The following is a 27105-nucleotide window of genomic DNA, read 5'->3' as shown; positions in this document are numbered from 1 at the left end:
CTCAACAAAGTGACTACTCCTAACTTGGCTATATTTCGCATCTAGCATAGTGCCATGTCGTTCTGCTCACTTCCACATTCCCCCCTTTTATCATTCTATGATAACCTTCTCTCTACTGATCAACTTATATATGATTATATATATTCACTAGGATTATATGGATCTATTTACTCAAATAACATTTAAACAGTATAATATAAAAGCAAATATAAAAAACTCAGCAACTGCTGAATCTGAAGGGTAGGCTGAGCCACCCTCTAACAAGGGGGCGTGTATTAGCCTGGTCGGTATGTTTTTCATTCTAGCCTTTCCCTAGGATTGTCATGTCTGGGTGATAAGAAGAGTGCTGTTGAAGTACAATGTCTCGCTCTCTCGCTGTACCAGCTGCAAGGCCAAGTTGCCTCTGCAGACCTGAAGTTATGAAGTCATTTCTGATAAGCTGTCCCTCCCTACAGCACTGGAGCTAGCGTGTTAGCAATACATGACTGATTAATTGTTTCATCTTAAATGTTCCCATGTAATTCTGTTCTTAAAAATTATAAAAGCTAAATTCTGTTCTTACAGTCCCCCCTTCGATTCTTCAAAACATTTTAAAAAGTCAATCCCTTGATCCCACCTAGGTGCCTTTAATGGTCTCTATTTGTCTGGAAACAGCCTTCAACACCCAGAGGGGTCGCACTCAATACGTTGCCTGCTTGTGCCATAAGAGGGGCCTGCGGGAACTCTGTCAAGGCATAAGTTTTGCAGGGGCTTCAACTACTTTCTTACAACATAAAAGGTGATACACTTGTACAATTACAATTTCATTTGCAAAGCAAAAGCATAAGCAGTGTAATATTGAAGAAAGCACAATTTAAACATCACTATTACATAATCAATCAATTGTGCGAACATAATACAGTCGCAATTTCATTCTTAGAGTATACTGATCTTTCACTAATTCATTTTAACAATATATGAATAGGTTATACATTTACCCTTGTGTGGCATAACTAATTGCCTATCCATTTATAGAGTAAGTTCGAATACAGATTGCTTTTTCGGGTAGCTGTCCAACCTGTGTTCATACATCCTCTTACATCGCCCAATTAATTTCTAAAGTTGCCAATTTAAGTAGGTCACATATAACACCATGATACCCAAAACCACTATCAGGACATGGGAGATAATTCTAAATCAGGGGTGTATCTGCACGTCTGACCCCCAGTTCCATAAGTCCTCCTGCCATCCTGCCAGGTAGAATCATTTATCTTGTCAATCTCATCTTGTTGCATCTTCGACTATTGTTCCAAATTGTATTACACTACAGCAATGACTTCTAGCTGCTGTCTCTCTTTACCCAAGCGTGTGGGCAATGGCTGAATAGTCAAATCCTCCTTAATACTTTCTGTCACAGTTATTGTTTCTGTCTTTTGCTTATGTATCTGTACCAACTCCATCTTCCCTACTCGGGTTGGCATTTGTGGGATGAACCAAAATGTACTGTTGCTCACCGGCCAAGTCTGTTTATGTCCATATTGGTACTCCTTCGCTGTGGTGGTTAAGCAATATCTCCCCTTTCCCATATAGGCCACATGGGTTAGCTCTGACAATGCTTTCCTAGTCTCCATGGTGTAATTTACAGTGGCATTAAACCCACATTTTGATTCTGCCGTTTTATATTTAGGATGAGGATGTATGACCACCTGGTTTTCCAGACTACACTCAGACAATGGACAATATTGTTCCAATTACCTCTTTTTCTTTTCCAATTTCCATAACATAGGGTAAAATATCATTGTATTTTATGTAATCTTTCCACTTATCACTCCTGTATTTTCTACTTTGTATAATTGCATCCCTAACTTATCTCTCAGAATTACAGGTATTCCCAACACTACTCCAATACTCATAGATCCTGTATTTACACATTCCTGATCTTTCCATACTTTAAGTTTTCTGATTTGGCACCTGGTAATTTTATCATGTGTGTGACTAGTTAAGTATTCCAACTGGGTGTCATTGATCCAAACTGGCACCTGTCTTGCATCAATTTGCCTCGAATTTTCTCGAATTTGTTCTAACATTCACAAACTGTATGTACTACAAACACTCTCATTATTTGAAATGTCACTGTTCACTAATATTATATGTTACTGGTTACTAAAATAATATTTCTAGGTAGAGAAATTGTCTCCCTTGCCTTTGCTCTGGTTTTCATCCTCCTTCGCTGCACATAGCGCCTGTATGAATGGCATGCTAGTATGCCCCATATTGTGGCCAGTATTAACTGTATTTTACTATGGAGGCACCGGTATTGAATCTGGTAGCAACGTCATTAACTATCCCACTCTTTGTTCTATAAAGCTGATCCTGGCCTCTAAATCTGGTGGCACCCATGGCATCAGCAGCCTGCTGCATTACAATCTTACTTAATACACTATTATATTTCTTGCCTGTTCCGTACAATATCCCGGCATTTGAGATATTGTCCAGGGCAGGCACAATCTCATGTTTAACATTATCATACAACGCTTCCCCTGGGCTCGATGTACCCACACACATCCATGTTCCTTTCAACTTTCCTTATCATCTGTTGCCCAATGGGAGGGGCACAAATAATTCCAAAGACACAGCTCTCAGTTACCCCTTCCCCTTTCTGTCTGATCACGCAGTTAGCACGGTCATCTGTGGAACACCGTACACACTTCCCATCCAACATGTTGTGCAATGCCCCATAGTTCATATAGTGCATATCAATATTCCTTTCATTAATCCGTTGTGCATCCATTACCGGGTCTTTGTTCTTCCTCTCCGGATATTAGTATCAGGCCCCACAGCCACTGCAGTCCGGTTCTTTGCCATACGCCACTAGTGGTTATATCTGTAATTTAAACACACTGCCCTGGTGGTCACCAGGTGTTAGTACTTGTCCATGTTGTGAGTATCCCCCGATGAGGGATACATGTCTACCTGTGGGGACCGAACATGTCCTGGGGAATCCAGGAGTTAATTTATATTCTTATCATCTCTACTCTTTTGAAATTATCTATATGGTCCCGTTGTACTCAGGATTCGTTCCCCACAATCCTTGGCCGATTAGTAACCCATCTAATAATAGTCCAAATGCCTATTAATACTACCATTATTCCCTTGATTATGTATTTTTTTTAGTTGGTACCATGTATTTCTATCGGCCCTTCCCTTTACCATTACTTTGTCTCCCACAACAGGCACCTTTGTCTGTTCCTCTATCATGTTTCGATAGAACCTCCTGCCTCACCTTATGCAGTTGTCTGCACAGCTCCTTCACAAATCTTTAACTCTTTCTCTTACGGGTCCTATTTCCTCACTACCTGCTACGTCATACCTTGGCAGTCTCATCACCCTTCCTGTCACCGTATTCATCAAGTCTTTCCTACTTTAGCTACACCACTCTGTCCTTTTTGTTTCTTTTACAAAATATCCTTTAGTAGCTGACTAAGTGTTCTAACATTCTGGTCCACATTTTCAAAATCTATAGTATTGACAATTGAAGTTCCCGTATTAAGGACAGTGGCTGCGTTATTCACTAAGCTATGTTTATGTCTCTTTAACTTTATTATTCCCTCATTACCAAACCCCTGTTTCAGCAATTGTTACAGTAACCTTGTACAACTCTCGGTTCTTAGGGCACCAGCCAGGTAGCTGGATATCTGAGATATTCAATATTACCAGTACCAACTCAAGTTTTATGTTATCATATACAATTTTATTAGTTTTTATTATCGCAAGTCCATTCTGTAGTCAAGGCTGGGCAAGGGAGACCAGTCACTTGTGGCTGTTGGGTCGTAACCTTACTTGTTAGTAATTAAAATGTGGGGGTAATCGGGGTGATTGGAGCTTGTTGTCCGTTTGATAAATTTTGAATGCTGGTTTGATTGTTGGCTCTTTCCCTTGTTCACCCCCCCAATGATTTTGACACAAAAGGTCCCTTGAGGGCCTTTGCTGTCAAAAGCTGACACACCTGGTAGATTAAATTGTCCACTAAAATAAAAGCAAAATACTGCAGATGCTGAAAATTGTCTCATTGATAAAGATGCTGCGATATTTGATGTCTGCAATTAAGGTCTTAAATTCTCAAAGCTGCTGGATCTTTTGCCGTGGCATTTATTTCTCACATGGCCTGCCGTCACCTGCTTAAAAACAACCCACAAAGAATCCACTGTGGCTCTGCCCCTGAGCCCAATGGGTTAATTTGTCCAATTCTATCTGTCAATTTAGAAATTTAAAATTTAACAATGTCCAATATGTATAAATTTTACTCTCAGCAATGCAAAATTGTGTGGTGGATTAAATGGAAAAACAGCAGCTGCAGCGGGGCTTTTTTTTTCAAGGGGTGGAGCAAAATCGTCTCAGCTGCGTCACGTTACAAAACCTTTTCCTTCTGTGATCGGAAAAAACCACACTCCATTTTAATCTATTTTTTTTTCAATCCTTTTGGTATCCTTAGGGTTGCTCGCCTTTGAAGTTGAAAATGCCACAAATGCTTCCGCTGCTTTCAAAATAACAAATCACATCTGCACACTTATACTGGTATTCCACTGTCATGCCACATATTCTGAACTCTCAGGTGATCTTATCAAAAGATCAAATATCAGCGGTGATAAAAAGGGGGGCGGCTGGTGGTGTCTATCTGAGATCTTTGCTTACCTCCCCCTGCAGGGTCCTGATGTCTCTGGTTATGGCCAGACTTTCAAATGTAGCTCTCTTAAAAACTCATAGCTCCAAGAGAAAACTATCAATTGCTAGTCTTATCTACACTTTCCTGATATTCACTGTAAAATTCGAGGTTTCTTGGAAATTAGCTGTTTATTTCAATATTTGTTTATCCCCAGAATTCCTTTATTAGCGCTTGCATCAGCCAGATCTGATTGCCAATTCCCATTAATTATAATTCTATTTCATTTTGAGCCCTGGAGAACCTTTACAATTAATATTAATAATTCCTTAAAACAGAAATCAAACATTCCCATTTGATTCCAGACATTAGTGTATATTGTTTATGTTTTTTTTTTACCTTCGATGACATTTTAATTCCTTAAATAACTTGCCAAATTAAACTGGATTTTTGACATCTCAGATTATTCCAAATTCAAATAACAGTAAATTTCCCTTTGAATGCTTTAAATAACCACTCATATCAATTTAATTTAGTTTATCGATTCCAATTTCTTATGCCCATACTTGGTTGTACGTTTTGTACGTTAAAGACAGAAGTGCTTGCAACTATCTCTCCTTCTCAAGCACTTTGTCTCATTGATAAGGATGGTTGCAGCAGGGTTAATTTCTTGCTTGTCTCCAAGGGGGCGGAGCAAAGCATTCTCCGCTGTGTCGCTTTACGTAACCCTTTTTTTAATGGAAAAGAACTAAACACCTTTTTAAATGTTTTTTTTTATCCTTAGGATTTTCAAACAACAAAATCTTTAGTAACATTATCAACTTCAAAGGAAACCATCTCCATCAGGATAGACAGCATTTTAGATTAAACTTCAATTGTTTCCAAACTGATTTTTTTGGCATCTTTTATAAGAGGTTTCTAATCCAAGGATGATTTTTTTTTAACAAAGATGATTCCAAATTCCAATTCACTGCAATAATATTTAAAATCAAAACTGCCAATGTTATATGAGTGAGTCCTCTGTCCGGAACCGAAGACTCCTCCAAAACATGAAATAATAAACTTGAAAGTTCATTGTGGCAACAAATGAAATTTCCTGCTCTTCAACTTAAACAGGTCAATTAACCTTAATAGTATTAATTCAATTCAGACTTATTAACTTATACTACTTATTAACTACACACAGAACAGCATAGCACGTGCTTATTTTAAAAGATAGGTAAATTACGTCATTTTCTTGTTCTTCAGGCGCCTTTTCAAATGACTGTAATAAAACCAAAAACTAAAGTAAAAGTTATTTAACATTCTTAACACAAAATATTTAACATCAGCTTCTTCTTTCCTATATCTCCTTTGTTTATCCTTCTCTCCATTAGACCAATATCCAATTCCTAACATTTGCTACTTAAAACAGTCAGTAAAACATGTCTTTAATTTAAACTCCAAAAAAACTAGAACAGATTTTAAACTGGAACTCCAATTAAAGCAGGAGTTGTAAACTTCAAATTGGATTTCTGCCAAACATCTTCAGACCTTCAAGGCTGAAGCTTATCTCTTAGAAAATTGTTCATTGCCTTTTCACAGTTGCAAAACCAGCTTTTAAAATCAAAATAAAATTTTAACTTAAAATATAATTCAATTTTATATCCCATTCCTGGGTGCACAACACTAAATCGAAATGAACACACTCAACAATCACTTTTCACACTCATTCAATACCAAACAACTTTGAAAATTGATTTCTGTAATGGGTTACGAATTCAAAATACCAAATCTCTTTCAAAATTCCCTTGTCCCGATGTCAAGGAACACACACAGATTCAACTAATTCACAACCAAAACATGACTCAAGGTTCCCACAAAATATACACTTGTAAAAATAGAAAAAGTAACAGACTCATTCTCTCATCATTAAGGCCAGACAACAAAGAGTTAACGACAGTCAGTTTTACAGAACACAAGTTGTACAGAACAAAGACACAGTAACTTGTTTTTACTCAAAAACATACCTATCTTTAAAACACATAGTTACCGTGGCACTTCTGCGTCTTTCTCAAGGGGGCAAACGGACGTGGGTCGCCTTTCTCCAGAGGACATGATTTACTTGTCCCCGGGGGCAACCCTTCCTCCTTACAAGCCGTCAAGCCCATTCTTCCTCTACTTTCTCAAACCCTAGTTCTTTTCTATGAATCAAGCAGCATTAAAACGAAAGAAAACAAATGACACAAGAAAACGAATAGACACAGTAACACAAACAAAGGACGAACCACACACAAGGAGACGAACATGGGACAGGGAATTTTTAGAGTCTTTTGGTTTCCCCCTTCACTAATCGGTATTCCTAATTTGAGGGCGTTTTCGTGCCAACTTGATAGGAGGATTCTATTTTTTTTCTCCTGACAATATTGTATCCATAATCCAATTAATTCTTTGGCCCTATTGCCTTTATTTTGTTTCCAGATTTTTTCTTGGGTTTTTTTTAGTCACTTCCAAATCTTTTGTCCCCCCTAAGGGCCATTGGTCTATTAATTTCTTATTTAAGGCTGCCGATAATTGTCTGAAGTCTTTCCCTTTCTCCGGATATTTATCACACAGTACTTGTAATGGGCAGGATGGATCACTTGGATTATCTAAACAGTTTCCCATATTCACAACTATTATCACAAACTATAATTACAACTATTATTACAAACTATTATTACTTACAAATTATCTAAACAGTTACTCACAATAAAAAAATAAAACCATAATCTCAGTCGTTCTAAAACAACCTCGCATAACCTTCAGTCGCGACCGACTTTAACCTTCAGTCGTAGTCAATACGACCTACTTTAATTCTACCTCAGTCCCCATCGGCCGTCCTCTAAAGAAACAGACTAAACCTGAGTGTCAGCCGTTCTAAAACGACACTGACTTTAATCACCCTTCAGTCGTAGTCAATACAACCTACTTTAATTCTACCTCAGTCCCCATCAGCCGTCCTCTAAAGAAACAGACTGAACCTGAGCGTCAGTCGTTCTAAAACGACACTGACTTTAATCAACCTTCAGCCGTAGCTTAATACGACCTACTTTAACCTTAACCTCAGTCGTACCTACATCGACTGACCCTTATCTTTTCTAATCCACCAGACTGATCATTGATCTCGTCCAGACGATCTTACCTGACCATAAGCGAGTGATCAAACTTTTATCGGACTACGAGACAGGGGAAAACCGGCGTAGTCACACATCAACTACTCACGTCGGGGGCCCATTTCCTCTCTCTCCGTCCTCTACTAGTCTGATTCTGATTTCGCTGATGATCGGCGGTCGTCTGTTGAGATCCCACTTCTGACACCAAAATGTAAATCTGAGTTCTTTTTGCCTTCAGTCTGGTTCAGTAAATATACCGAGTCGGATGTGTAGGTAAAATCGATTACTTTATTTGCGCAGTCGCCAGCGGACTTACTCTGAGAACAGCGGCACTGACTCCACCAGAGTCTGTCGGGTCCCCCCCCCCCCCCCCCAGAGTAAGTGAAGTTTGTGATACAGGTACTACTGTTTATACATTAAGATTCATGCTGCACCTCCTTGTTTAACCAATCAGTGCGGTACAATTCGACTTCACCCACGTGGTGACATGCAGTACATCTGTTATTGAGGTTACAATACACTCCATTCTCAATACATACTTGTTACTAATAAAATATCGTTTTGTACCAGCAAGATTAAAAGAAAACAGACATTAAGACAATTAGCAAAGGAAGAAGAGTTAGAAACAAGATACTGATTTTGATTCCCACAGATACTGCTTTTGCTTCCCACAATTGTCATAAGTCCTGGGATCCTGTAATCTCTATCAAGTCACATCATGAACTAACACCAAGCAGCAACAGTATACAGTGATAGTGTGGCCTTTCATTCCTTATCATCACTCACACAGGGATGGCCAGCATGTCTCACAGGAATCCATTTGTTCCAAACCACAAGGAGTTACACAATCAAGTCATGAATGAACAAATGTCCTTGCAATTACCAGTGCCTGTAAGTTTATACGATATCACACTCTCAGCCTTTACTTTTAACTATTTCATTGCAGTTTCTCAAGCTTTAAATCATTAAATCATTTCATCAGAGCTCAACAAAGTGACTACTCCTAACTTGCCTAGATTTCCCATCTAGCATAGTGCCATGTCGTTCTGCTCACTTCCAGGCCTTCCTAACCACCTTATATACCTGTGCTGCTGCCTTCAGTGATCTATGGACAAATACATCAAATTCCCTCTGACCCTCTGTATTTCTTATGGTCCGACCATTCATTGTGTATTCCCTTGCCTTGTTCGTCCTCCCAGAATGCATCACATCACATTCTCATGCTTGAATTGCATTTTCCACTGCTCTGCCCATCTTACCAGCCCATCTATATCGTCCTGTAACCTTAGACTTTCCTCCTCGCTGTTTGCGACACCATCAATTTCCGTGTCATCTGCGAAATTACTGATCATACCTCCGATATTCATATTTAAATCATTAAATGGACACTTAAAACAGCAAGGGTCCCAGCAGCGATTCCTGCAGAACACCACTGGTCACAGGTTTCCAATCGCCAAAACAACCGTCAACCATTACCCTCTGCCTCCTGCCACTAAGCCAATTTTGGATCCAATTTGTCAAATTGCCCTGGATCCCATGGGCTCTTACATTCTTGACCAATCTCCCATGCGGAACCTTATCAAAAGCCTTACTGAAGTCCATGTCGGCTGCATCAACTGTCATACCCTTATCGACACACCTCGTCACCTCCTCGAAAAAATCAATCAAATTGGTTATACATGATCTCACCCTAACAAAGCCATGCTAAATATCCTTGATTAATCCTTGCCTCTCCAACTTGAGATTAATCCTGTCCCTCAGAACTGTTTTCCCAATCGATTCCCGATCACTCATGTTAGTCTCACTGGTATGTCATTACCTGGCTGATCCCTGATACCCTTCTTGAATAATGGTACCACATTCGCTGTCCTCCAGTACACTGGCACTTATCCTATGGCCAGAGAGGACTTGATTTTTTTCCATAGCCCTTGCTGTCTCCTCGCTTGCCTGATACATAGCAGCCTGGGATACTTCTAATCTGGGCCTGGGGATTTAACCATTTTAAGCCCGCTAAAACTGGTAATACCACCGCCCTTTCAAATCTAATTTGTTCACGTATATCACAATCCCCCACCCTGACCTCTACACCTATATCGTCCATCTTCATAGTGAACACAGATGAAAAGTAATCCTTTAAAACCTCACCGACGTCCTCCAGCTCCACACACAGATTGCCACTTTGCCCCTTAATAGGCCCAACCCTTTCCCTCGGTATCCTCTTACCCTTTACATACTTATGAAATTCCTTGGGATTTTCCTTTGTCTTGCCCACTGGTGTTTTTTCATGCCTCATCTTCGCTCTCCTAATTACTTCATTCAGTACCCCCTTACACTTGCTATATTCCTCTCGGGCCTCTGCTCTTTTCAGCCCTCTGAATATGCCATAAGCCTCTTTTTCCCCTCATCTAATCCCCTATATCCCTTGACATCCAGGGTTCCATGGACTTATTAGTGCCACCTTTAACCTTTACGGGAACATGTTGGCCCTGAATTATCACTATTTTATTTTTAAATGACTTGTCTGATGTCGAGTTTCCTGCAAGTAGCTGCTCCATTTTGTCCAGATCCTGTTTTATCATATTGAAATCGGCCTTCCCACAATTCAGGACCTTTATTTCCGGTCTATCTTTGTCCTTTACCATAACTACCTTAAATCTTAAAGAGGTTTGTTCACTATCCCAAAAATGCGTCCCAACTGACACTTCTGCCACTTGTCCGGCTTCATTTGCTGAGATTGGGCCCCTTCTCTTGTCGGTCATTCTACGTGCTGATTCAAAAAACTCTCCTTCGGAGAGCAAAGAGGTGGAATTCCGCCCGCTTTGAGCCTTTTACACTAAGACTATCCCAGTTGATATTGGGGAAGTTGAAATCCCCTACTATCAGTACCCAATTATTTTTACACCTCTCTGCGATTTGCCTACATATCTGCTCCTCTATCTCTCCCTGCCTGTTTGGAGGCCTGCAGTACAATCCCTGCAAAGTGATGGCCCTATTTGTTTTTGTCTTCTACCCATATGGCCTCATTTGAGTAACCTTCGAAGATATCATCCCTCCTTTCTGCAGTAATTGACTCCTTGACCAACAATGCAATGCCACCTCCTATTTTACACCCCCACCCCCAGCCCACCCCGTTCCACCTGAAGATTCTATACCCTGGAATATTCAGCTGCCAGTCCTGCCCTTCCCTCAACCGTCTCTCCCTGATAGCAAAATATCATATTGCCATGTGTTAATCAACGTCCTCAATTGATTTGCCTTACTTTTAAGACTCCTTGCCTTAAAATAGAAGTAATCCAGCCTTGCATTATTCGTGTGTGCCTTAACAACTCAACATTTGCTCTGTCTTCCAGACTGACTTAGTTTCTCTTCTATATTTGGCTGTGAATGACCGCAAATTGTACCTCCACTCTATATCCCATCCCCCTGCTCCGCCACCTCCCTGCAAGGACTTTGGTCCCGTTCAGGTTCAGGTGGAAACCGTCCGACTTGTACAGGTCCCACTTTCGCCAGAAACAGACCCAGTGATGGATGATACTAAAGCCTTGCCTCCTCCACCATCTCCGAGGCCAAGCATTCATCTGCTACATCCTCCTATTCCTATACTGACTGGCACGTGGCACCGGGAGTAATCGTGCTTTTTAATCTGCGACCTAGCTCCCGAAATTTTTGTTGCAGGACCTCCTCTTTCTGTCTACTTTTGTCGTTGCTACCAATGTGTACCTCGGCCTCTGGCTGTTTACCCTTCCTCTTCAGAATATCCTACAGCCGCTTCGTACATCCTTGATCCCAGCACCAGGCAGGCAACATATCATCCTGTAGTCACGTTTGCAGCCACAGAAACGCCTATGTGCATTCCTGTCGATAGAATTCCCTATCAGTATAGCTCTCCCACTCGTTCTCCTCCTCTGAAGTGCAGCTGAGCGACCAGTGGTGCCACAGACCAGGCCCTTGCTGCAGTCCCCTGAGACGTTATCTCCCACAAAGCTAATCGAAGCAGAATATCTGTTCGAGAGGGAGATGGACACAGGGGACTCCTGCACTACCTACCTGGCTCTTCTACTATGCCTGGCCATCACACATTCCCTTTCAGCCTTGCACATTTTATCCAGACACCTCATGCTTCTTGACAGTGACAATCGACTGGGCGGCACAGTGGTGCAGTGGTTAGCACCGCAGCCTCACAGCTCCAGGGACCCGGGTTCGATTCCGGGTACTGTCTGTGTGGAGTTTGCAAGTTCTCCCTGTGTCTGTGTGGGTTTTCTCCGGGTGCTCCGGTTTCCTCCCACAAGCCAAAAGACTTGCAGGTTGACAGGTAAATTGGCCATTATAAATTGTCACCAGTATAGGTAGGTGGTCGGGAAATATAGGGACAAGTGGGGATGTTTGTTGGGAATGTAGGATTAGTCTAAATGGGTGGTTGATGTTCGGTGCAGACTCGGTGGGCCGAAGGGCCTGTTTCAGTGCTGTATCTCTAATCTAATCTAAGACTTCCTGAGAGGCCTGCCATTGCAAAAAGCATATCAGGATACATTCTTACGAGCATTTCCCTGTAAGCTGCCCCATCAGATTGCCGATCAGAGTCCTGTGTAACATACACATTTCTCACTCCCTGAGGTACATGCAGTGCAAGTGTTTGATCTGGTGTTTGGGAATGTCAGACCAAGTGACCATGTTTCATCATTACTGTTACACAGTTGTTCTCTCTCTGTGGCCTGGAGGTCCGGTGACTGGAAAGTCAGATGTTTTGGCCAACTTTGGAAAGTATAAAATCAGAAGGGACCGATTGGTTCGAGCGATTAGGGGTGAGATGGAAAGCAGGAGATCCATGGTCCCAACAACTGCAGCTTGTACATCATCCCAGGCAACAGGATGAGGGGTGGTGGGAGCTAAGGAGCATAAAACAGGAACATAGTATCATCCTGAATGCTCTCAGTGACTCTGGCCCATATTCGCTCAGTCACAGCCGGCCCCATAATGCGGAGAATCATCTCCTCCCTCAGGCTAAGTGAATGAAGGTATGTCTGGCCCCCGCCAGTTAACTGCTGCTCCCAGCGACGATGGGCCACCTTGTTCTGCAAAACACAGAGCAGGATACCAGTAAAATAAAAGCAAAATACTGCGGCTGCTGGAAATCTGAAACAAAAACAAGAAATGCTGGAATCACTCAGCAGGTCTGGCAGCATCTGTGGAATGAGAAGCAGATTTAACGTTTCGGGTCAGTGACCCGAAACGTTAACTCTGCTTCTCTTCCCACAGATGCTGACAGACCTGCTGAGTGATTCCAGCATTTCTTGTTTTTGTTGCAGGATACCAGTGATTGTGTTGCACTGTGTTTGCGTGCTGTGCCTGCTATAACTGAATAGCTGGCGGTATGTGGAGGCAGTGAGATGTCCGTGAGACGATGGCAACAGTGGAAGCTCTGTGATGGCAATGTGAAACATATGAATGTTAGAAGTGCGTCTTGAGTGTGAGGGACTGTTGATGGGTGGAGATACAATCACTGACATTGACCACCCGTGTGACCTCATTAATCTTCTGGCACTGCTGCCAGGTCCTCTGGACCAGACATCTTGCATTGAGGGCCTTCGCCACCTGTTCCCATTCCCTTTGGAGAGCGTTGCTTGAGGGCCTCTGCCCCTGCCCAGAAACATTGCCTCTCTCCTTCTGTCAACGTCCATGACAAAGGCCTCCAGTGCCTCATCCATAAACCGAAGAGCCCTGTATTTGCACAGGTATTCATTGAACCTTTTCTACATTTGCATCATTCACAGTCAGCAGCAGCAGCCTCCTGTGTTTCAGTGCAGCTTCCCGACAAGAGGGACTGACTACCTTTAAGAGCTTGATCCTGGCTGAAACACGAGCCAACCGCACACACAGTTAAGCCACTGGTAAGCGTGCAGACAGACAGAAGCACGGGTCACGCTGGGCGGCACGTAGAATTCATGGAAATGAGGAGGCAGCATGAAGTTTGTGTGTCACCTGCCTCAACAGGAACGGGCACAGGCAGATCAGAAATTGCCAACCCGACGTTCAAAAAGCAGCACAAATCTCTCTCTCTCTCCATGCTCTCTCTCGCTTATAGAATCAGAGAATGATTTGGTCTTTGGTGTAAATGCTGTATCGTCAGAGTTGGAAGCTCGCTGAATCGTGGGCCAGCCTTGCAGTTCGGCCCTGCTAAGAGTGCAGGCAGAAATGAGGAAGCAGCACGAGTTTGTATGCTGCTTGCCTCAACAGTATAGGCGCAGACAGATCACGTATCAAAATCCCTGTGCCTGAAAATTGCTGCAAACTTCTGTTACTCTCTGTCTCTATTTTCCTCCCTCTCTTTCACCTCTGTCTCTCTCTCTCTCTCTCTTGTTCATAGAATCAGAGATGGATGCATCACAGAAGGAGACTATTTGGCCTACTGTGTCATAGAGACATAGAGTGTCAGTGCTGTCTCTTTGAAAGAGCTATCTAATTAGTTTCAATCCCCTCCTGTTTTCCTAGACGCCTACATTTTTTTTCTTTTCATATATTTATTACAATCACTTTTGAAAGGTATTATTGAATCTGCTTCCACCCTTTTTCCAGGCAATGAATTGCAGGTCCCAACATCTCACTGTATAAGAAATTTCTCCTCACTCCCCCTTTGGTTCTTTGCCAAATACCGTCAATCTGTGTCTTCTCAAAGTGGAACTTTCTGGCACTGCGTGCAGTTTTGCTTTAATTACCTCATCAAAACCCTTCACGATTTTGACCTTCTATATTAAATCTCCCCCTAACATGCACCGCTCGAAAGAGAAAAATCTCAGCTTTTCCAATCTCTCCACGTAACTGAAGCCCTGGATCGTGTGCTGTTTGACCCTGAGATGAGCTTCCGACCACATATACACACCTTCACTAAAATGGCTTATTCCACCTCTGTAACATCACTCCACTCTGCCCATATCTCAGCTCCTCCGCTGAAATCCCTCATTCATGCATGTGTTACCTCTGGACTTGACCATTCAATGCCCTCCTGCGCATCTCCCACATTCTACTATCAGTAAACATCAGTTCATCAAAAAACTCTGCTTCTGACGTCTTAACCAACTCACAGCTGCTCCCCTTCACCTATCTGTCCTGTGCTCACTCACCTACAATGACTAGTCATTAACAAATGCCTTGATTTTAAAATGTCTTTCTTTTTTTCAAATTCCTCTATGGTATCAGCACTCCCTGGGCTGGCTTTTTTGGACACTCCTGAGTCAATATCTGAGGCGGGGGCCTGTAGAATTGCGACAGTTGGCGGGTGCAAACGGCTCGTCACCATCTCGTTGACTTCCTTCCTCCCCAGAATCCATTTGAAGCCTTTAAGTGGCATATTAAGATCAGCTTAAGGGCTCCTTACCGCCGCCGCTGGGATCTCACCAGTGGCCATCGCTGCCAGTGACAATGCTGCTACTGTTGAGCCGCTGGCCCTGTGCTGGGCCGGTGGCTCTTCGAGGCAGGCCCTCATTTTTAAAGAGACAGGGAGTCTGGCTCGGGACATCTATACAAAGAAAACGCAGGATCACTCGGCATTGGGGGCGGGGAGGGTTTGGCATGAAAAGCCTGAGGTGGTGTTCATCTTGGCGCTGTGAGCCCCGCCTCTTACAGAGCTCCAGCTCCTTAACTCTGTAATCACCCCCGGCCCACAACCCCGCAAGCTCATCCAATACTGTCCTCTTGTGCTACTCCGATTTTATAATCTTCACCATTGGTGGCGGTACCTGCAGTTGCCTGGCCCATAAGCTCTGTGATACCCTCTCCACAACTCTGTACCACGCTGTCTGCCTTTGAAAACACTGCTTAAAACTTAGCCCCTTCACCCATCTTACCTACAATATTCTTATGTGAGTCAATCTCTTATTTTCGCATGCAATGCACCTTGGTAGGCTGCAATACATTAAAGGCGCTGTGGAAATATTATTGTTTCTGGGAATGCTATTTCAGAGAGCCAGTACGGGCACGATGGACCGAATTACATCCTTCTGCGAGATAAGATTTCTGTGATTCTGCCCATTCCACAACCCCTGTCCATGCCCTGTTGAATTATGTAACGATCTTCACTGCACTTACACCCTTCATGACTTCTGCACATTTTGAAATGTTTTGCCTGAATCCCGAAGTCTATGTGTTTAATGTATGTCAGAAACAGCAGTGGTCCTGGTGCTGAACCATGCAGATCAGTACTGTATACTTCTCACCAGTTCAGAAAACGGCCATTCACCACAATGTTGATAAAATACCTCATAATTTGTGTTGATGTCCACATCAGTAAATCGTGGGGAGCTGATATATTATAAAGCTATTAGTCATGAAATAGTTACTCTTGTTTTATTAGCTGCTCAATCCACCGCTCTTTCCAGCTGAAATCCCTGTTTTCTGATTATATTTCGAAATCCAACCATGAATATTTAATTTAAAACCTGTGTGGAATTTACTGGGCCCACAGGAGATGGGATAGAAGGTGGAGGGGCCCATAAAATGGCGAATATGACGACCTTGCTGTCAAGAAGCCAATTAAAGCCAATTAAACCGCACGAGCGGTTGGTGGGAGCCCCGCTACTTGTTCAGGCCGCCCAGTAAAGCAATACAGCCTCTGGATAGGATCTGGGGAGGCTTCCTCCGTGGGTAATCTGTGACCCATGGGTGGACACACGGCAGCAAAGACCGCTTCTATGCTAAACACTCCCTCACTCAACAATCACTCTGACCTACCTTCCAGGGGTTACTGGACTTGAACCGGCGACTCTACCACAGTTACCTGGGCACTGGAACTCCAAGACTGCTCCTGGTCCCAGGGCTGGTATCGTACCAACAATGGCCTCCGGTTCATGACTGACCGAAGCTACCCCATATCACTTACTTGGGGACCTGGTTTCCAGCGATGGGCAGTGACCCACGTTTCCTTACGGGCCCAGGTGACCCTGCCACACTTATGTGAACTATGGGTCACCAGCTGTGACCCTTCGTCCCCGACTGATCACGGCTACCCCACCAGACATACCTGAAGCCCGAACCCTAGTGAAGTCCTGTTCCCAGAACTGGTGTAGTCCTGGAAGTTCCATTGTTCCCGAAGGAATTGCAGATACTATTGAGCTGCTGGCCCTATGATTGCTGTTACAAGGGTTTTATTCTTGTACTAAAATCTTAGATAATAAAAACAAGAAATGCTGGGAATACTCAGCAGGTCTGGCAGCATCTGTGGAGAGACAAGCAGAGTTAAAGTTTCACATCAGTAACCCTTCTTCGGAACTGGCAAATATTAAACATTTGAAAGGTTTTAATCAAGTAACGCGGAGGTGGAGCAAGAGATAAGAAAGGAGAAGGTGTAGATAGGGCAAGGTCACAGAGAATAACCAACCTGAAGGTCATGGAGCAAAGGCAAACAATATGTTAATGGTGTGTTGAAATATACAGCATTAGCACAGATAGGGTGTTAACGGATTGAAAACTGAACAGCCACAAGTCGGAAGATGAAAAAAACGAGGAAGCAAACTGAACAAACTAAGATGAAATATGATTAAGTAAACACAACAAATATAAAAGAGAAAATAATTAATAACTAATAAGAAAAGTAAATAGCGGAACCCGTCATGCTCTGAAATTATTGAACTCAATGTTCAGTCCGTTAGGATGTAGTGTGCCCAATCGGTAAATGAGATGCTGTTTCTCGAGCTTGCATTAATCTTCACTGAAACACTGCTGCAATCCCCGGACAGAAATGTGAGCATAAGAGCAGCGGAGAGTGTTGAAATGGCAAGGAGTTCGGGGTCATGCTTTCGAACTGAGCAGAGGTGTTCTGCAAAGCGATTAACCAGTCTGCGTTTGGTCTCTACAATGTCGAGGAAACCACGTTGTGAGCAGCGAATAAGGTATGGAAGTACAAGCAAATCGCTGCTTCACCTGAAAGGAGTGTTTGGCACCTGGGATAGTGAGGAGAGAGGAGGTAAATGGGCAGGTATTACAGCTCATGCGATTGCAGGGAAAGGTGCCCTGGGGAGGTGGTGGGGATAATGGAAGAGTGGACCAGGATGTCGCGGAGGGAATGATCCCTTTGGAATGCTGACAGCGGAAGGGAGTGGAAGCTACATTTGGTAGTGGCATCACGCTGGAGGTGGCGGAATTGCTGGAGAATGATCCTTTGGATATGGAGGCTGGTGGGTGGAAAGTGAGGACAAGGGGAACGCTATCGCAGTTCAGGGAAGGAGGGTAACGGGTGAGGGTAGAGGTGCGGGAAATGGGCCGAACACGGTTGAGGGCCCTGTCAACCACAGTGGGGGTGTTGGGGGATTCCTCGGTTGACGAAAAAGTAAGACATATCAGAAGTGCTATCATGGCAGGTAGCCTCATCAGAGCAGATGCGTGGGAGAAGGAGAATCTGGGAGACTGGATTAGAGTCCTTACAGGAGGCAATGTTTGAAGAAATGTCGTCGAGGTAGCTGTGGGAGTCGGTGGGCTTATCATGGATATTGGTAGACAGCCTATCCCCAGAGATGCAGATAGAGAAGTCGAGGAAGGGAAGTGGAGTGTCGGAGATGGACCATGTAAAGGTGAGAGAAGGGTGGATTTTTGAAGCAAAGTTGACAAAGTTTTCCAGTTCGGGGCGGGAGCAGGAAACGCCATCGATACAGTCATCAATGTATCGGAAAAAAGTTGGGGAGGGGGCCTGAGTAGGAGTGGAACAAGGAATGTTTGACATTTCCCACAAAAGGACAGGCATAACTCGGACCCATGCGGGTACCCATAGCAACACCTTTTACTTGAAGGAAGGGAGTGGAGTTGAAGAAGAAGTTGTTCAATGTGAGAACAAGTTCAGCCAGGCGGAGGAGGGTGGTGGTGATGGGGACTGGTTGGGCCTCTGTTCAAGGAAGAAGCGGAGAACCTTCAAACCATCCACCTACTTCTATGACTCTTCTGTCGCCCTAGTCATTTTGACAATTTCCAGTTTCCTGGCCCCAACTCTTCACTATGGATGTCCAATCGATCTGCACCTCCATTCCCACCAGGAGGGCTCATTATTGGTTAAGATTTAGGATTTATTTAAATAAATAGTTACTTTTTTAGTTGATTAAACAAACCTGGCTGGTGTGCTTTACTCTGGGGGACAAAGAGAGGAGAAACTTGGCTGTTGTTCTGTGGTTGGCAAGATTTATTGATATGCTGTGACCGCTGGAGAAGTGGGAATGAAGTTACAGTCCACTCCTCCTGCCAAGGTCCTAACAAGGTTCAGCAACTTTGGCAGGTGGAATACCCATCCATAAAATGCCTGGGATCAGAGCGCCAGGTAGTTTATTGCCCGAGCACCACTGAATTGCGCTGGGTGGGGGCTCCGAATTTTGATTGGTTTCCCTAACTTTTCAGCCCACCGTCAGGAATTCCGCTGGCTCCATTAAATTCAGCTCCCTGTCTCCAGCAGAAATCCCTGTCACTGGTACAACAACTAGATCCATTATAAATGCATGAACAATTGTTCAAATGTCACTCTAAACTCCTTCAATCTGTTGTTTTTATTTGCAAACTGATGTATAAATGCCTTAGTAATTTCCAATGGTGATGTTAACATAGTGGCGATTGGGATTATTTGTTTCATTGATTTCTCAGTGGACTCATTCCCCATTATTGCTTTGAAATAATAGAATTCAGTGCAGCCTCTCACAGGTGAGGGAATCACTCAGTCGTCCAACATTTAACTTTCTATACAAGAGGAAAGTGGTGCAGATGCGATACATATGACATAAAACAGGAAATGCAGGAAATATTCAACAGGTCTGGCAGCATCTGTGGACAGAGAAACGGAGTTAATGTTTCAGGTCGGTGACACTTCATCAGAACCGGGAGAGATTAGAGATGGAACAGTTTATAAACTGGGCAAAATAAGGGGAGGGGGGGATTATGGTCAACGTTGATTTTAACAATTTCAGTATCATCCTTTTGTCATTTAATCTCTCCTGTTTATTACTGTATCGCAGACCTTCCCATTTGTTCTTTCAGGTCCAATCATTTCAGTACATCACTGGATACAGGAACACATTTATAATTCTCAATAATTCCTCAATCAAACTGGTAACTTTTCTCCCAGCCTGATGTATAATTTCCCTTCCTCACAGTTAACCTGCTGACGATTCGGATCCTGTCCCGGGGAAAGTGTGGTCTCTCCAAATGTGTCACTCGTTACCTGGTGGCCATGGCAGCGGCGGATCTACTGGTCATTATCCTCGACCTGATATTGAGGCACATTCCCATTGTTTATCAGAAACATTTTCAATTCCTGGAATCAATTCCCTTGTGTAACATCCACGCCATCCTGCTTTACGCAGCCACAGACTGTTCTGTCTGGTTCACCATCACTTTCACCTTTGATCAATTTGTGGCCATTTGTTACCAGAAGCTGAAAAGAAAATATTGCAGCGAAAAAACAGCGGCTGTGGTTCTGGGAACAGCGACTGTGTTGAGCCGATTAAATAACATCATCTGGTATTTTATGTTAACAGGTCGGTATTGGCTGAAAAACGTCCCCGGGTTTTGTGATGTATCAGCAGGTGTGCTGCTCTCTCCGTTCTGGGCAACAATCGAGTTCCTCCATTATATTGTAACCCCATGTGTCCCATTTGTGCTGATGCTATTGCTCAATGCCCTCACTGTCCGATACATTTTAGTGAGCAGCAGTGCGCGCAGAAGACTCCGGGCTCACAGCAGTGGGGAGAGTCGCAGAGACCCAGAGATGGAGAGCCGAAGGAAATCCATTATTTTACTGTTAGTTATCTCGGGGAATTTCATCCTGTTATGGGCAGTGTTAATCATGTATGCAATATGGAGGCGGATGTGGAATTTTGGGTATGGGCCTGGGTTTTGGTCTGTTTATCTACCTGATTATCTGGTAGAAGTGGGCTTCATGCTGTAGCTTCTGAGTTGCTGCACAAACACAGCGATTTATGCTGTGACCCAGACACAGTTCAGAGAGCAGTTGAAGAATGCGATGAAATATCCCTTTACTGCAATTGTTAAATGTATTCGATGTGGTGAGCAACTGAATCACTGACTATTTCCAGCAGCCGGGGACAGAGCCTGCCACACTGCTGACAAATCAGGTGCGGGGCCTGTCGCTATAGTGATAGAGCAGGGTGGGTCTTTTCGCTGTGTTGACAGAGTGATGACAGGCCTGTCGCTGATGTGACTAAGCATGGGCGGAGCCCATCCCCGCAGTGACTGATGTTGGGGTGGGGGAGGGCCTGTCGCTATGTTGTCAGAACGGGGACAGAACCTGCAGCTGTGGTGATAGAGGAGGGCGGGTCAGTTCACCGTGGTGACAGACTGGAGGCTGGGTCTGTTCCCATTCGCTGATGTTAGAAGGCCTAGAGTTTAGGTCCGGACAAGAGATGCAGGGGGTATGTGGCATCACTGATTCTGGGGACTTCAGGGGAGGCTGAGATGGATCATCAACTCGGCTCTTCTGGCTGAAGATTGTTGCAAATGCTTCAGCCTTATCCTTCGCAAGGATGTGATGAACTCCCCCATCATTGAGATTGGGGATATTTGTGGAGACACCTCCTCCAGTTGGTTGTTTAATTGTCCATCACCATTCACGGCTGGATGTGGCAGGACTGCAGAGCTTAGGTCTGATCCGTTGATTATGGGATCGCTTTGCTCGGTTTGTCGCATGCTGCTTAGGCAGTTTGGCACGCAAGTAGTCCTCTGTTGTAGCTTCACCAGGTTGCCACGTCATTTTGAGTTATGCCTGGTGCTACTCCTGGCATGCCCTCCTGCACTCTTCATTGAACCATGGTTGGTCTCCTGGTTTGATGTTAATGATAGAGTGGGGGACATGTCGGACCTTGAGGTAACAGATTGTGGTTGAATTCAATTCTGCTGCGGCTGATGGCCCACAGACACTCATGAAGTCCATGTTAATTGATGATCTGTGTCAGCTTGGACTAAAAAATCGCTTATGGTCAGAAAACAGCGAGTCATAGGAAATCGTAGGTTTTCAGACTGAGGGCAATAGATAGTGGTGTTCCCGAAGGGTCAGTGCTGGGAACACTGCTTTTATATGCCAACTGAAACAAAACATAAGTAGACAAACAGAATAGGCAGACCAGTGACGGTTTCAATTTAAATCAGAGAACTGTGAGGTGATGCACTTTGGCAGAAGCCAGAGAAGAGGCAATATAGACATAACAACAGAACATAGAACAGTACAGCAAAGTACAGGCCCTTCGGCCCACGATGTTGTGCCGAACCTTTAACCTACTCTAAGATCCAACTACCTACATACCCTTCATTCTACTATCATCCATGTAACTATCCAAGAGTCGCTTAAATGTCCCTAGTGTATCTGCTTCTACTACCACCGCTGGCATTGCATTCCACGCACCCACCACTCTCTGTGTAAAGAACCTACCTCTGACATCTGCCCAAAACCTTCCTCCAATCACGTTAAAATTATGCCCCCTGGTGATAGCCCTTTCCGCCCTGGGAAAAAGTCTCTGGCTATCCACTCTATCTATGCCTCTCATCATCTTGTACACCTCTATCAAGTCACCTCTCATCCTTCTTCGCTCCAATGAGAAAAGCCCTAGCTCCCTCAACCTTTCTTCTTAAGACATGCCCTCCAGTCCAGGCAGCATCCTGGTAAATCTCCTCTGCACCCTCTCTAAAGCTTCCACATCCTTCCTATAATGAGGCGACCAGAACTGAACACAATATTCCAAGTGTTGTCTAACCAGGGCTATATTGAGCTGCAGTATAACCACGTGGCTCTTAAACTCAATCCCCCTGTTAATGAAAGCCAACACACCATACGCCTTCTTAGCAACCCTATCAGCTTGGGTGGCAACTTTGAAGGATCTATGGACGTGGACCCCAAGATCCCTCTGTTCCTCCACACTGCCAATAATCCTGTCTTTAAGCCTGTATTCTGCATTCAAATTCGACCTTCAAAAATGAATCACTTCACACTTTTCCAGGTTAAACCCCATCTGCCACTTCTCAGCCCAGTTCTGAATCCTGTCAATGTCCCGTTGCAGCCTACAACAGCCCTCCACACCATCCACAACCCCAGCAAACTGTGTGTCGTCGGCAAACTTACTAACCCAGCCTTCTACTTCCTCATCCAAGTCATTTATAAAAATCACAGAGAGCAGAGGTCCCAGATCAGGTCCTTGTGGAAAACCACTGGTCCCCGAGCTCCATGCTGAATACTTTCCATCGACTACCACCCTCTGAATTCTATGGGCCAGCCAATTCTGTATCCAGACAGCCACATTTCCCTGTATCGCATGCCTCCTTATTTCTGAATGAGCCTAACATGGGGAACTTCATCATACGCCTTGCTAAAAATCCATATACACCACATCCACTGCTCTTCCTTCATCAATGTGTTTTGTCACATCCTCGAAGAATTCAATAAGGCTTGTGAGGCATGTCCTGCCCCTGACAAAGCCATGCTGACTATCTCTAATAAAACCATGCTTTTCCGAATAATCATAAATCCTGTCTCTCAGAATCCTCTCCTATAATTTGCCACCACCGAAGTAAGACTAACTGGTCAGTAATTCCCAGGGTTATCTCTATTCCCTTTCTTGAACAAGGGAATAACATTTGCCACCCTCCCATCATCTGGTACTTCTCCAGTGGACAGTGAGGACGCAAAGATCATCGCCAAAGGCGCGGCAAACTCTTCCCTCGCTTCCCGCAATAACCTTGGGTATATCCCGTCAGGCCCCGGGGACTTATCTACCCTCATGTCTTTCAAAATTTCCAGCACATCTTCCTTCTTAACATCAACTTGCTCGAGCATATCAGCCTGTTTCACGCTGTCCTCACAAACGACCAGGTCCCTCTCACTAGTGAATACTGAAGCAAAGTATTCATTAAGGACCTCCCCTACCTCCTCCGACTCCAGGCACAAGTTCCCTCCACTATCCCTGATCGGCCCTACCCTCACTCTGGCCATCCTCTTGTTGCTCACATAAATGTAGAACGCCTTGGGATTTTCCTTAATCCTACCCGCCAAGACTTTTTCATGTCCCCTTCTAGCTCTCCTAAGTCCATTCTTCAGTTCCTTCCTGGCTACCTTGTAACCTTCTAGAGCCCTGTCTGATCCTTGCTTCCTCAACCTTAAGTAAGCTTCCTTCTTCCTCTTGAATAGCTGTTCCACATCTCTTGTCATCGAAGGTTCCTTCACCCTACCATTCCTTCCTTGCCTCATTGGGACAAACCTGTCCAGCAGTCGCAGCAAGTGCTCCCTAAACAACCTCCACATTTCTGTAATGCATTTCCCTGAGAACATCTGTTCCCAATTTAAGCTCCCCATTACTTGCCTAATAGCATTTTAATTCCCCCTCCCCCAATTAAATATTTTCCCATCCCGTCTGCTCCTATCCCTCTCCATGACTATAGGAAAGGTTAGGGAGTTGTGATCACTATTACCGAAATGCTCTCCCACCGAGAGATCTGCCACCTGGCCTGGTTGGTTGCCAAGCACCAAATCCAACAGAGTTCAAATGTTTATGGAGGGATAGAGGGACCTGGGGGTTCATACATATAGACCTTAGAAGGTGGAAGTTGGAAGAATATCTTCAGAGAGTCATTAGTAAAGCATATGGGATCTTGGGATTCTTAATTAGAACCATTGAGTTCAAAAGTAGTAAAGTTTTACTGACATTATTAAAGCTCTGGATCGACCTCAACTGCAATATGGCTTCCAGTTCTGGTCACCGCATTTTAGGAGGTTCCTTGATAGGTTGCAGAGGAGATTTACCAGAATAGTTTCAGGGATGGAGGATTACAAGGTATGGTCAGAAACCTCGAGTTGTTTTCCTTGGAGAAAAGGAGATTGAAGGGAGATTTGATAGAGGTGCACAAGTTAATAGGTTTAGATAAGGAACAGAAAGAAATACTGTTCCCATTCGCTGTTATTAGAAGGACTAGAGTTTAGGTTCGGACAAGTGATTCAGGGGGAATGTGAGGAAGAACCTTTCTATGTACCAGGTGGTAATGGCGTGGAAATCTGCCCACAGAGGTGGTGGAAGCAGAGACAATGAACGACTTCAAAAGGATTTTCTCCGGACAGGTGAGGGGAATAAACTTCCAGGAATACGGGGACAAAACAAGGAATGAGACTGACTGGGTTGCTCTACAGAGAGCTGGCATGGATTCGATGGGTCGAGTGGACACCTTCAGTGCTGTAATGAATCACTGACAGGGGAATACTATTACTAATGCTTTCATATACTGTTCAATGAAGAGTTCAGGAGGGCATGCCAGAAGCAGTATCAGGCAAACCTTAAAATGAGGTGTCAACCTGGTGAAACTACAACCCAGGACTTCTTGTGTACCAAACAGCGTTAGCAGCCTGCGATCGACAGAGTTAAGCGATCCCATACCCAACGGATCAGATCTAAGCTCTGCAGTCCTGCCACATCCAGTCGTGAATGGTGGTGGACAATTCAACAACTAACAGGGGGAGGAGGCTTCACAAATATCCCCATCCTCATTGATGAGGGAGCCCAGCAGATCAGAGCGAAAGATAAGGCAGAAGCATGTGGAACAATCTTCAGTCAGAATTGCCACTGGAAGTATTGCATACCGTACTTTGTATTCTCCATTCACAACACTGATCTTAACAATTTAAAACTTAAGTTAATAAAATAACATCTGCTTTTAAAAGAAGGAAAACAAAGGAAATACTTTACTTCAGTGGTTTTGATCTGTTCTCTCTCTCTCTCGCTCTCTCCCCCCGCACAAAGCAATTGCTTTTTAACACTCCAACATCCATTTTATCATAACTTAAAAATCCAACTATACACGCATGTTAAACTACTAATGATTTTAAGATAACATGCAGGACAGGACAATAGAGTGTTAACTTACCCTTACTAGACACTGGCTTGCGACATACAATTAAATAAAACAAGAAACTTAAAACACACAAACAGAAACTTACTCACACGCTAGTTATTTTTTTCCTCCTGTTTTCCTCACACAGTGTTTTAGCCTCACTGCGGCTCCTAAACATTTCCTTTCCCTTTATTTCGCAACCTCAGTCGTGACTTTGTGGGATTGGGAGTAACAAATTGTTCTTTTCTGCGTTGTTGCTACCTTAACGGGACAGAGAGGCAAGTGGGCATCCTAAACGGGACAGAGAGGCAAGGGCGCTACCTGAACTGGAGAGACTGGCAAGGTTTCTTCCTCCCCATCATCGTCCTCCTGCGAGGCCTCCTGCCCCGTTTCAGTGCCATCAGCATGATCCTCTGTTTTTTGTTATGGCTGCTGCAGCCGCCTGGGTGCTGTTTTCCCTCTGGGTTTGCAGTCACTTAATGGTTGACCTGTACTGTGCATGGTCTGCCTCCCGGTGGGGTCACTCCGTAAGGGCACCTCTAGAATCCTCTAACTTCTGGGTCAGCTGGACATTATTCTGCGTGACAATGACAATATGTTTCTCTGCTAACTCTAACTGCTGCTGAAAGGCACCAGCCTGTACTGCATTAAATGTCTGTTGTTTTATAGTATCAGTAAAGGACACTAGCTTCGTGTGTAACTCATGTAGCTGTGTTTGCTGCTGCTGGTTCTGTTCACTTTGAGCTACCATTTCTCTCACCTGTGATTGTATCACTTCCTCATCGCACTGTGCACGGTATGATGCTGCACATGCAGTCAGATTTAAAACCTTTTCACCCTTCCGATGTTTAGCCAAGACCTGTGCCTGGATAAACTGAACTATCTTTTTAAATGGAACGTGTTCATGCTTCCGTACACACTCTCCGAACAGGGATTGGATGCTGTCCATATTACATTTAGTGCTTAATTGTTCCTCATATGTTTCCCAGAGACCCTTCTTCCAATTCTCTTTTTGTGACATAATATGCAATTTAAAGAGACACCACTGGGTCAGTATAATCTGCTGCCCCTCAGCAGAGTTTATCCTGCAAGAATTTTCGCTGGTCAAACGAATGTTCTTATGTATGTGAAACTTTCTCCAACACCCTTGGTTTAGGTAGAAGTCACAGTCCTGGGTTTCAGCCCCACTTGTAAGGTCTGGTGTTTGATTTATTTTAATCGTCAGACTGAGGTCAAATCCAATTACAGTCCATGTTGGGAGACTAGATCTAAAAGGGACTTCCAGCTCAGAGTAGCCATAAAACCACATGGGTACGAGGCTGCTTTCACAAGCTTCACAGACTTAATGAAATTCTCCACAATCAACACAAAATGTTGATATTTAGCAAAGGGCAGTGGCCAGCAGTTGTGTTCACAATAGAACACAGTCTTTAACCTCCGGTTAACTGTGGAACATTGTCTCTTCATTGAAGTCTATCTTCTGCC

At 43.9% G+C, this 27105-nt stretch overlaps 1 protein-coding gene and 1 long non-coding RNA gene across 2 annotated transcripts in view; one reads left to right on the top strand and one right to left on the bottom strand.

Moving 5' to 3' along the window:
• Positions 1-20683, top strand: part of LOC137366674 (probable G-protein coupled receptor 139) — a 37103-nt gene extending 16420 nt beyond the window's left edge. Inside the window, exon 2 of the mRNA XM_068028352.1 lies at positions 19890-20683. Within this exon, the coding sequence (XP_067884453.1) occupies positions 19890-20683 (794 nt within the window). The remainder of the gene's footprint in view (positions 1-19889) is intronic.
• Positions 2771-8129, bottom strand: LOC137366676 (uncharacterized). The gene is made up of 3 exons (XR_010973521.1): positions 8090-8129; positions 5868-5903; positions 2771-2884 (listed from the first exon to the last, which is right to left on the bottom strand). It is a non-coding gene; the product is annotated as an uncharacterized lncRNA (long non-coding RNA).
• Positions 20684-27105: the final 6422 nt, after the last annotated feature.

This window comes from Heterodontus francisci, unplaced genomic scaffold (assembly GCF_036365525.1).
Source record: "Heterodontus francisci isolate sHetFra1 unplaced genomic scaffold, sHetFra1.hap1 HAP1_SCAFFOLD_590, whole genome shotgun sequence".
In the NCBI taxonomy this organism is placed as follows: Eukaryota; Metazoa; Chordata; class Chondrichthyes; order Heterodontiformes; family Heterodontidae; genus Heterodontus; species Heterodontus francisci.
This window is presented reverse-complemented; position numbering and strand designations above follow the sequence as displayed.